The sequence below is a fragment of the Heliangelus exortis genome, chromosome 13 (assembly GCF_036169615.1).
Source record: "Heliangelus exortis chromosome 13, bHelExo1.hap1, whole genome shotgun sequence".
NCBI classification, from domain to species: domain Eukaryota; kingdom Metazoa; phylum Chordata; class Aves; order Apodiformes; family Trochilidae; genus Heliangelus; species Heliangelus exortis.
Genome location: NC_092434.1, coordinates 11,130,849 through 11,142,489, shown reverse-complemented (window position 1 = coordinate 11,142,489; position 11,641 = coordinate 11,130,849). Strand labels below are relative to the sequence as shown.

Here is an 11,641-nt window from a genome sequence, read left to right as displayed (position 1 = left end):
GAACTTGCTGTGTGAGCTTTTCTTCTGGCAGAGGCAGAAAGGCAGAAACAGTATGTAATTGTTCATGTTCTTGTTTTTTACACTCATGGGCAATAGCAAGGTTGTAAATGTTAAGACTTTTTTGAGTCACGCTGTTCATGATGTGTGACATTGAAAGTGTCTAAACACTTCAAGTGAAACTTTTTTTTTTTTACCACTAAAGACTGGATGGATGGATCCAATGGTGGAGTAGGGGAGAATATTTGGTTTTTCTTTTGGAAATGGCCAGAAGTAGTAAAAGTGTGTAATTTGAAAAGTTTTTAAAATTACTCCAAGGGAAGTTTACCTAAAGCTCTGTCTATAGCCAGACCCATGTCAGTTAAGCTTAATGTATACTTAGAGCAAAAGACCCAAGAGAAATATGTGGCAGTCCTGTAAGGAGTAGTGGTTTGACTGGAGTATCCTGCTCAGGCAGAATCCTGGCAGGAGGCAGCAAGTCTTAGAGGAAGAAATTCATGGTGAATGAATACACTCTTCTAGTGTATGGATTGTCAGTTCTTTTATGTTCTAGCACAAAGTTGAAAACTTACATTTCTGTCCCAAACTTAAGTCTGAAAATTCTACTCTTATTTTTCTATTACTTTTCCATTCAAATCAGTGGTCACTTGGCTGCTACAGTTGCTCAGCTTCTAGTAACAGCTCTGTTTTGGTCCCTCTTGTCCTGTGCTTTTCCTGGACACCAGTATTTAGTGGTTTTTTTCATTGGACATGATTGTGTCTGGCTTGCAACTCAGTGCAGGAAAAAGCATACTGTGCTTAACAGCTGAAAACCTCGGCATTTTAGAGTGGTTTTGGGGACAAAAATAACAGGTCCAAGGTTAACACTATGAAATTCCTTACCAGCAACAGTTTCAGTTATTGAAAGTGAGTGAGCCTGAACTCTTAATTATTGGCCATGAATTCTGAATTACCTTTTCAGCACTCTGACACTAGTGCACTGTTGGCTTAATTACCCCAAGAGCTTTGAGAAGTTCTTTTAATTTCTGTGATTTCTCCAGCTACATGGATGACTGCACATTTCTATACATTTATAAATGCCTACATTTGTACCTACTTATCAGTACTCCATAAACTGTCCAGTGCACATTGCACTGAATACTTACAGGTGAATATTAGCTAGTTTATGCTTGCACTGAAAGCAAGGTGTACTAATGTCAGCCTTCACACTTTTTTTTTTCACATAAAAGCATGAGGATGAATTTTGGCTTTTCCTGGACACAGTAGTTTGATAAAGGCTTTCTGAAAACTCATGTGACACAGTGGGTACAGGACAGGGTTAATAGCTGAATTCACCCACAGAAGCCAAAATGATGTCTCGTAGAGGGAATAGTGTACACAGTGCCCATGGCAAGCTGCTCTGATGATCATCAAAAGTGTGTATGGAGCCCAACACAAACCAAAAACACAGACAATAATTGCTAAAGACTTCGCTACTCTTTTATCCCGTGAAAGTCTAAACCTATTTGCCATAGTGTTAGCAATGTCTGCTCTGCTGTTGGTGGTGCATAAGCTTTCTGTAGTTTTGTAGAAACAATTCCTGTGAGGCTTGGTCTCAACTTCCACCTCAAGTGGTGGAAGGTCTTGATTGATGTTCAGGTTTAATGACTGATTGTCAAGCTTATGTAAGTTGAGTCTTGAAGCCTTTTTGGGAGGAGAAGGGCTGCTTGTTCTCTTCTTCTCATGTTTGTGTCTGTTAGCAGGTTTTACATAAAATACAGTGTGTTCTCTTTCTTTCCCCCGGAACCTCATTTCACAGTCCTCTTGACCACGTGTTAGGTTTTCATTTCTGAGTGATGTGCGTCTCCTGATGTTGAGGTAAATACTTAAGTTAAAGTATGTAACAGTGATGAAAGGTGTAAAGAACTCAATAGTAGAAGCAATCATTAGAAAATACCAGTTGTAGAAGAATTCTGCATGACATTCTCCTTCAGGGAGGATGCTTTTTTGGGCAATGTGCTCCCAGCTGAGAATGGCTGGACCATACAGAAGAAAAGCAGCAATCCATACAGTAATCATCTTCAGCACTGCATTTCTGGTCATCCTTTTCTGAGCCCTGTAGCTGATCTGAGAGAGAGAAAAGTTAGGTCACATAGATTAGTAGTATCTCAAACAGTTACATGGTTATGTTGGAATGTGTCCCTCTTTGGCATTTGTGAGTGGATAATGTACTGACTTAGGAATGAGGGTTATACAAAGCTTACTGAAACCACAGAAAAACTATTTCTGAAATATCCATTCCAACAAATATTACCAAGGTGACTGGGTATATTCTGTGTATTAGATCTTAACAGCTGGAAAACTAAGGCTTTTCCAAAGCAAATAACCATTGCTGTTCCTAGAATTGGTTGTCACCAGTTGTTTACATGTTCATTTGTATTGGCTGTGACACCAACTTAGAGAATCTCTGAAAACATGTCCCTTCAAAATTAACTTAGAATTTTAGAATAATTTCATTTAAAATACATAATGTCTGAATTAATTTCTTTCTGCTTTGTAGAGAGAGCATCTTTTTTTCTTAATGTAAAAATAATCTTAAAATCAGGATCTTCTACGTCTCAATTTTCACTGGTGTATTAGACAATATTCATATAGTGAACTGGAATTCAGTTTTCACATTTCTTAACAGTGGCTGCACAGTATTTTGGAAGATGAAGTCTTCAAGCTTTAAATCAATATAGGATTCATGTTTACTGTCCCAGTCTGTGGATCTTGATCTCCAAAGCCAATACTGTTCTGGTGGAACACCCATACAGCTGAGGAATCCTGAGTTTGTCTGAATTGGATCTGTTTTTCAATCCTTGACAAAGCTGCTAATGATTTCAGAAGCAGTCTTGTAGGAAGATTGATTTTCATTGAGATAGAGAATGATTTACAACTGCATATCTTACTGTTCTTACTGTCCTAACCCAATAGGCAGCTTCTGTACTCTACTTGTGGAGGGATTTTTATATGGATTAATTTAAAGTGTTTTAAAGTGTCTGCTTTTTCACTTATTATGACCAGTTTCTCTTTCTGTTTTTGAAACTATCCAGTCTATATATTTATACTATGTGTATAGTCATGAGTTTGGTTTATGAAAGCAAAATTCATGGTTAATTCAGAACCTAGAAAATAAAGGAATTGTAAGTGTTGACTCTTTAAGAATTTATCTGTTCATTTCTCCCTCTTCAAAAAACTGGTAAAACACTGTTAAAGGACTGTTAAAGGACCTAGCAGCCTCTATATACTGTTTGCCAAAAAAGTATCATGGCCTTAGAATTTGCAGTGAAGGTAAATTAATGTTATAAAGAAATGTGGGTGGAACAGTGGGCTGAAAAATAACCGAATGTGTGTAGAAGAGTAAAATCTATTAGCAAGTAAAATTTATTTTCACACAATCCAAAATATTTTGAGGAAGTATGGTCGAGGTGAAAATGAAGTTAGCTTTTGATTTTTGCAAAGGCTAATCTACTCCTTTTTTGATAACTGACATGCTCCATGACTGAAGGAAGACTGGCTATTTCTGTGGCTCTAATGTGGAAATATTTGCATCCTTTGAAAGATGTTAATTTATATTCTGCCTCTTTGCAACGATGCACATCTGTATACACCCTACATCAGGAGATTCCTCTGCCTTGTGCTGTAGCTGGGATGCTGCCTGGGAGGATTGGGTGATAGTGGTTGTTAATGGGTGCATTGCTATGTTCTGTCTTTCACCTGGGTAATACTTTTTAAGCTTATCCAAGGTGTGGCTGGGGAGGACATCAATACAGCTTGTTGCTTCAGCCCTTCTAGCTGGAACAGCAGCATATACCAACTGTGCCTGTTTCTAAACCAGAGAGCCTCTTCCAGTGTAAAGTGGAAAGTGAATATCTTATGTCAGAGTTTATAATTCCTGGAATTATTCCCAGAACCCTGTCTCCTTGTGTTTGAGTCAAACACAAATCGTCCTGTGTGAAAGGGTAGCCGTGGAGCCCCTGCAGCCCACCCTGAGGACCACTTGCCCAGCCCTTACCGCTTTGGTGACAGAGATGAACCTGTCGAAGCTGATAAGGACGATGTTGAAGACGGAGGCGGTGCACACCAGGTAGTCTACCACCAGCCACAGCTTACACAAGCCTTTGCCGAGTCTCCACTCTCCCGCCAGCACGTAGGGGATGTAGAGGGGGATGCAGAAGCCGCCTGCGGACAGAGCTCGGCGGTGACAGCTGCAGCGCTGTGGGTCGCAGCCCTCCGCCCCCCCCCCCCCCCCCCCTCCCGGCGCCCCGCAACTCACCCACCAGGAGGTCGGCGATAGCCAGGTTGAGGAAGAAGCAGTTGCCCTGCGTGCGGAGGCTCCGGTCCACCACGAACGCCAGGATGACCAGGGCATTTCCCAACACGGTGGCCAGCACCAGCAGCCCCATCAGCACTGCCAGCAGCGCGGCGGTGGCGGCAGAGTAGGGTCCGTCGCTATGCCCATCGGCCACACAGGTGTTGCTCGCCCGTGGGCTGCTGGAGTGGTTGAGCCACAGCAAATCCTGGCCCATGGCTGCCGGCCAGGAGCCCCCGGCGCTTCCCGCGCTCCGTCGCTGCCCCTCAGGGCTCTGGCGCTCTCCGGACCCGCTATTGGCACCGCCCCTGCCCCGCCACAGCCCCACCGGGCGGAGGGAGGGGCCGGGCGCCGAGGACTGCGGGGGCGCGGGCGAGGGGCTGCCTGGGCTCCGTTTTGTTCCGTCCAGTCGCTGGGACAGGCTCTGTGCGGCAGAACTTTCCGGGGGGATCTCTCGGTGCTGACACCTGTCCCACGGTGGTGCAGGGGCTGCGAGAGGCAAGGCCCCATGGCCGCGGCCCGCGGGCTCCCTCCCGAGCCCCCGCTGTGAGGCACCGTGAGGTAACGCTGCCCGGGACCGCCCGCCCCGCGGCTGTCCCTGCTCCTCACACGCGGAGATGCTTCCAGCTGCTTGTCTTGTTCCTAAGGCTCATGCCCTACACCGCATCTCCTGCTCTTCCTACGGACCGCAGGGGCCTCAAGTGTTCTTTGCCTTCTGCCTTGTCTGACAGACTTTTTGCCACCTTTCTCCTGTCCGGTAGAGCCAGCAGTCCGGCCATGGGCTGGTCAGACACACTGGGCTGTGCTGCCTGCAGCAGCCACCTCAACCTTTCTGCCTGTGGAAGCACCAAAAAGGTCTCTGCTTTTTCCTGCTTTAAGAAAACTTGCATTAATGCCGTATTTTTGGAACCTTTATTTCCAAAGCGGCAGTAGTTAAAGGGGAACCAATTTTTATCGCAGAAGGCAGATTTATTCCAGAAACCTGATGTGAGCAGCCCTGAAAGGGTTAAGGCTGCTTCCAACTTCTGACAAGATGGCTGATCTGGCACTGAGGAGGAGTGGGACACAGTCACTGCTGAATGAGCTACAGGGGTTTCTGAAGTCTGACAAAACTGAAGGGTAATTTAGGAGAGGAAGTGCAGTTTCCCTCTATTCTTACGAATTGGTCCACTGGATCATAATGTGCTTTAAAGTGTGGCTGTTGATAGGCTTCATCTTCCATTCCATGAGAGTTTTCTACAGACTGTAAGCAGTCTGGGACTTGCTGCCTTCTGTAGGCTCCCTTTGTCATTCAAAGAAAACAGAGCTTGCTCAAAAAGAACCACTTGATGCATGTATCTTTACTTAATTCAGCCAACCTCTTGCACGTGGTCCACTTTTATAAAAAAGATTTGTATAATTCTGCAGTTTGAAATAACAAATTTAGAAGCACTTAGAGCAGCTTTCTAAAGAGAGAACTACTCAAATGAACATCTGCTAAGACAAGCAAGAGCAGTGTTAGCAACTTGTTTATTGGTCTGAAGTTGAGTATGTATTCTCAGGGTCCTGGTAAATTGGCCTTTTCCCCAGAGGGAAGCATTGAGCCCTTGACAGTGCTGGGGGTACCAAATTCTAAGCCAGAATCAGTATCTCCAGAGAGAAGATTTTGTAGTTTACGCTGCTTGTGTTACAGCCTCTCTTTGTATGTCAGTCCAGAAGCAGAAATGGCAGCTGGATAGTTAAATGTGTGTGTGCAAAATACTGTCTTTCCATGCCTCTCCTAAAGCAAATATCTAAGGCCATACAAAGAAAAGTGACAGCAAAACTGAAACCTTAGCTTGTTACCACAGTGATTTTTTTCTTACTGCCTAATTTGGGGGTTCATTTTGACTTTCCTTTGAACCCAATAGGCAGTTCTACATTCACTTCATTTTGGGCAGGATCAAGATTGTTGATAATTCCTGCTGATTGTGCTGTGGATTATCGAAGATAAAAGAGGCAGCCAGGAGACACAATGCACAAAAAAAAAAAAAAAAATCTCAATCACCAGAAAGACATGGTAAAAGTAATTTATTCTTTAGAATAGCTGTATTCTTCAGCTCTTTTAATGTAAGGCAATTTCCCAGCAGCTCAGTGAGGTTGCAGCATGTACCTTTGCGTGGTGTATTCAAAGCAGCTTTTGAAGTGTATTATCTACCAACAGATTTTGAGATTTTCAGTAAGTCTCTTAATAACCACCTTTACTGTCTTCTGGTTCTCCTTTATTACTGCTGCTTTGGCAAGTCACAATGACTGTGACTATTGACAAATTCTGTTTTTCAAAGGATGAACTATCAGTCCATAAGTGCACATTGGGGACTTACTGTTGAGACTGTGTCTGGAGGCCCTCGTCGACTGAAATCCAAGAGTGCACCAGGTGGCCAGCACTGTCAGAACAGCAGGTATTACAAGTCCAGATTTCAAGCATTTTCTTTGTTCCTGAGAAAATAATTTTTTTTTCATGTCCTGTGAATTAACTGTCTTGTTTATTGAGCTGTGTTTATTTTATTTTAAGGACATTAATTCTTGAGAGAACAGGTTTGCTTTACTTCAACATACATGTTATGGTGGTGTAGATACATGCACACACTGGGAAAAAAAAAATGAACTCAGGAGACAGAATATAGCTTATACTTTGTTGGCTTCATTGTCTGAGCAGTCCATCCTGGAGGGAAAACACTGATTAATGGATCCCAGCAGGACGAAGTTAAAAGTAGATGAAGAACTCTTTATAAATGTCCTTGTGTAAGACTGAATCATAGGCTCTGAAAATCTGTTTTGTTCCTGATCTTTATCTGATATTTGGAGCAAGAGATGTAATTGATTAGAATTGCTGAAGAGGTATGACAATAGCTTAAGAAAATAATGAAAAATGCAACATTTTCCAAGGCATATCAATACTGACATATTCTGAAATTTGAATTTTTTCTCTCTTCTGATTCCTTCAATGATAATTGTTTTCATAAGATTTCCTTCAGGGATTTTTGCAATAGAGAGCTGCCTGAATCATGCAGTTTCCTATGACTCTAGTTTATGTGGGTGAGCTTATCTACAGAATGATAGAAAAACAGAATGTTTTTTACATGCCATAGACAGATGACACTTTTCCCAGCGCAAGCCACGTTCAGCTTGCTAATAGACTTAGGCAACAACGTATGGGGGGAGTAGGCTTAAGCTGGCTGTATGGTTTCTTGATTCAGAAGACGTCAGCTAATAACCTTCTTTGTCCAGTTTGTACTAAGATGCAAATTAAGAACAATTAGGTAAGGTAGTAACCACTCTTACATTGGATATTTGCCTGAATCTGAACTCAAAGCAAAATAATTGTGTTTTTACAAACAGCATAGTGTACAAAACATTTCTTCCTCTGCTTGTTCTTTTTAACAACAGTTAGTTTTATTTGTAGGATTTCACATAGATGATAACTCTTATTATGCCTCCACGCTGGTACCAGCGAAGCTTAAGTTTTGCTTTCTAGTGAACTGAAAGGAAACTGTTGCACATTTCTGTGAAGTGTATGAAAGCACACCATAGCTGTAATGTTCACTCACATGAAGAAAACTATTCACTAGTAGTTTTGAAATTTTCTGACAAAATATTTACTTGCTAATAGCACCATTTAATATTTATAGATTGCTATCAACTCTTCTCTTTGATATCTGACAGAAAAAATCTTCCGTGGGTAGGAAGAGAGGAAATATTTTTAGATTGTCTGAGAGAATGTATAGACAGCTTTATCAACTGGTAAATCAAATTCTGCTGAGACAGAAAGAGACTATTCTAGATAAATGATGGGGAAAACTAAATTCTCCTAAGATCAGTTCTTATTAACTTTATATATTTTATCAGTTAGGGTTAGGCTTGCATATGTACTCCCTTAATTTTGTTTAGTGTTCTGTAGATGTCTCCACGCATATAATACAATCCATATTTTAAAATAATCCTCCTTACACGTGTAGAATAAACCCATGTGTTTGATATGTGCTAGTGGACAGGTATCTTCTTGAGAGTACACAACATTACCTACTGTTTACTGATTATGCATTTTCTTTGCTAAAGAAACAGCCAGTCCTGTGCATAATGAGGCTTGTGGGACAGCCAGGCTTGGTGCAGGGTTCAGTACCAACATCTGGCTATGGGTATCACAGCCTGACTTTAAAGCACTCATAAAGGCACAGCTGGAGCTTAAAGTTGATTTACTATGTCCTTAAGAGCCCAAAGAAAGCAGGGTGCTATTCACTCAGTTTTGGATGAGCAGTATTATCATCTGTTCAGAGTTCAGTCAAGTGGTTTCCATCCACATCAAGTGTGATTTGCTGCTTAATGAAGTCCTGTTGTGCTCACATGTAAACAAGAAGGCACTGTCAGGAGTCAGGCCAGGATGATTTGGTTCTGTGTCATGTTCTGCACTGCAGGTGTTGTCACGATTACCTTCTCACACTGTGTGAACTCATACAAACACCATGAGCCTCAGATCCCCTCCATGACTGGCTTTATTGTTTTAATAAACGTTTGTCAATAAGTGAGGCTTGCAATTTTGATTAATGTAAATGAGATTTGAAATATGATTTAACTAGTGGACAGGGGAAATTAGACTTCGCTAATGCACCAGAAATAGTACCTTAATTGCCATAAAGTTTCACCAAAATTATATTAGCTTTGAGAGGCATCATAGGAGGTAGGAAACCTGTGTTCTGTTCTGGGTTGTGCCATAAACTTGTAAACTTGGAGTCACAGAAGATTACTCTGACTTTTTGTATCTGAATATTCTTGCATGGGACGGGGTACTTAAGTCTCCTTTGAAAAAGATACTATGAAAGCAAAAGCTTTAAAAAAAAATCACATTGATAAAGAGATTAATAAAACAATGTCAGCAGAACAATAGACTTCATATCCTTTTTCTGTTTATAATTAAATTCAATAGGCAAGGCAGCTTCCACCCACCACATGTTCAAATATATTCATCTTTGCATGCAATGATTAAACAGGCTGTTCTCATTAGTGTCAGTGGAAGTTAAGTAACCAATTATGGAACGTTAGGAGGAAATTATAGCCTTTAATTTTATTTTATTTAACCAGCAAAAAAGCCAACAAACATTTATTTTTAAATAACTTGTTGGCTGTCCTCATATGCTTGAGGTTTTGTGCTTATGTATATGGTAGAAAAATATATTCCTATGTAGCACTCAACATAGCAAATGTTAAAACCACTGGATCTGTGTGTTAGAGTTTAAAAGATGCGTGAAGCTCCATCTGTTTTTCGATGATTCCTCAAACCAGGAAATCTGGGTGTTGGGCACAATTGGCTGAATTTATTTTGGTAAATGTGAATTTCATTAAAAAAACAGTTGGGACAAGGGCTGAATTTCTTCAGGACAGAGTCTGTCAATATTTGACATAGCGTTCTGACAAAAAAATTAGGGAATTGTTTTTGATGATGGAATGTTATATTTTGAGAGCTGTATTTTATTTGACAAAGTGTTTTAGCTTTTCACTTTGAAAAAGAGACTGTCCTTCAGTGACAATTAAAGAGCAAGTTGTCAAATTATGAATACTTCATTAAAAGAGGATAACAGACAGCAGAATAATAGGGGACCTTAGGTGGGTAATAATATTTCTGCTACACACAGCTGTGATAATAAAAATGCTCTTTTCATGCTAGTACCAGGATCTGATAATAATTGGCAGGGGGGCTGTCTTGTTCTTAGATTTACACTGAATTATATAATCATTGAACCAGTATTCAGTGCTAATTAAAAAAAATATTAATTCCATCCCTTTTTATATTCCTTCGGCTATTATTAATATTCTGTTTTAACTCTTGAGCTGATTTATATTTCCTTCCATATGCCAAGTGGCTTTGCCCTCTTTAGGAAAAGAAAAAAATTTTTATAAGTCTTTCACAAAAGTTTAGACCTTCCAGCCAAGAAATTAATGGGATGACTTTTCAATGTGCTTGTATTTATTATGTGTGACTCACAAAAAAACAGCTTGTGACATTGCTCTGCATATTCATAGCCTTCAAATCATCATCACAAGCATCTTGTGAGAGTCAAAAGCCAGATCTGAGTGGAACATTTGTCTTAGTCTGATCATTAAATAAATGGTGAGGAGAAGAAAGTGATCTAGAATTTATAGAAATCAATGAGAATATTTTCTTCACAGAGGTTCTCATCTCAGATTAATTTTTAAGTAAATTACATATGTCTTCTTATTTGTTACTTTGCAGGGTCATTGCTGTCAGTTACCAGATTCTGCTGAGTTTATAAATTAGTTGCCTTGCAAGGTTGAGTGGTCTGTGCTTCCCAAAGGCCTGTGCAGTGACCTGGGCTTTCAGCACTGGAGCTGAAATTAGATGCCTGGAATCACTTTAAGTCTCATTCATCTGTGTCTGACTCTTGACACTGTGTAGATTTACCCAGTTCTTATATTTGCTTTCAAGAAGGTTGTTGAGAAATCTGCTGTACTAAATTGTGGAGCTCAGCTTCCCTAGAACAGAATGCAAATAGTCCTCAGTAGCTTTTAATGTAAGCATCAGCTCCTTGACAATGCAGTAAAATCTTTAGGTTGTGTAAGGTTAACAACAGAATTCCAGTGGAGTAAGTTAGTAACAGAATCCCAGTGCAATAAAATGAAAAAAATTCTCAGTGGAAACAGTAAATTCCTTGGGATGAACACATCCATTACCTCCCTATTCATAAGTTCAGTAAGTTTTTGTTTTAAAGAATATTATATTTAATCTTATTTTTAATTTGTGTGCTGTGAGCACTTAAGCAACTCCTGTAGAATGAGGTCTTGAGTATTAATAGGATGAATGGAAATTGAATGCATTTCTGTCTCCTTGGCAATGTGGCCCTATATTTCCTGTTTCCTGCACAATTTCCACAATTACACCAATGTAGTGAACATCTGTTTAGTATCTTCAGACAAAAATGCATGGTTGTTGAGATAAACTTTTGAAGTTGAAAGGATAAATGAAAGTTGATCAGGTATTCTTGGAGGAATAAAAGCCATGAAACTAAGTTAGGAATATACACCTTGGGTTATTCATAAAATTATTTATTGGTCCTATTCACTCAGATCCAAGGCAAGGTTCATGTGCTGACTTTCTAATTAGGCACAGTGAGGGTGCAACATTTCTCCAGGCTGCACCTCAGTGATGGACAAATTTGCAGTGAAAACTCCAAACTGGGAATTTAACAACTGTAGTTTTAAAGCATTGCTTGACCATGTTCAAGTCTTGAGAAAACCACAGCCTGACTTTCAGACTGACTGAGGTGCCTGATGATCAGA

General features: G+C 40.4%; 1 protein-coding gene across 1 annotated transcript; it reads right to left on the bottom strand.

The window, feature by feature from the left end:
- Window positions 1-241: 241 nt before the first annotated feature.
- LOC139802061 (histamine H3 receptor-like) lies at window positions 242-4,572 on the bottom strand. The gene is made up of 3 exons (XM_071756828.1): window positions 4,295-4,572; window positions 4,034-4,200; window positions 242-2,103 (listed from the first exon to the last, which is right to left on the bottom strand). Exons 1-3 carry the CDS (start codon window positions 4,545-4,547, stop codon window positions 1,216-1,218), a joined length of 1,308 nt encoding a protein of 435 aa, XP_071612929.1. The 5' UTR covers window positions 4,548-4,572; the 3' UTR covers window positions 242-1,215.
- Window positions 4,573-11,641: the final 7,069 nt, after the last annotated feature.

Coding starts and splice junctions, on each gene's coding strand:
- LOC139802061 (XM_071756828.1), bottom strand. CDS start 4,547: ATGGGCCAGGATTTGCTGTGGCTCAACCACTCCAGCAGCCCACGGGCG. Junction 4,201..4,294: donor TATCGCCGACCTCCTGGTGG/GTGAGTTGCGGG, acceptor CTCTGTCCGCAG/GCGGCTTCTGCATCCCCCTC. Junction 2,104..4,033: donor TCATCTCTGTCACCAAAGCG/GTAAGGGCTGGG, acceptor TCTCTCTCTCAG/ATCAGCTACAGGGCTCAGAA.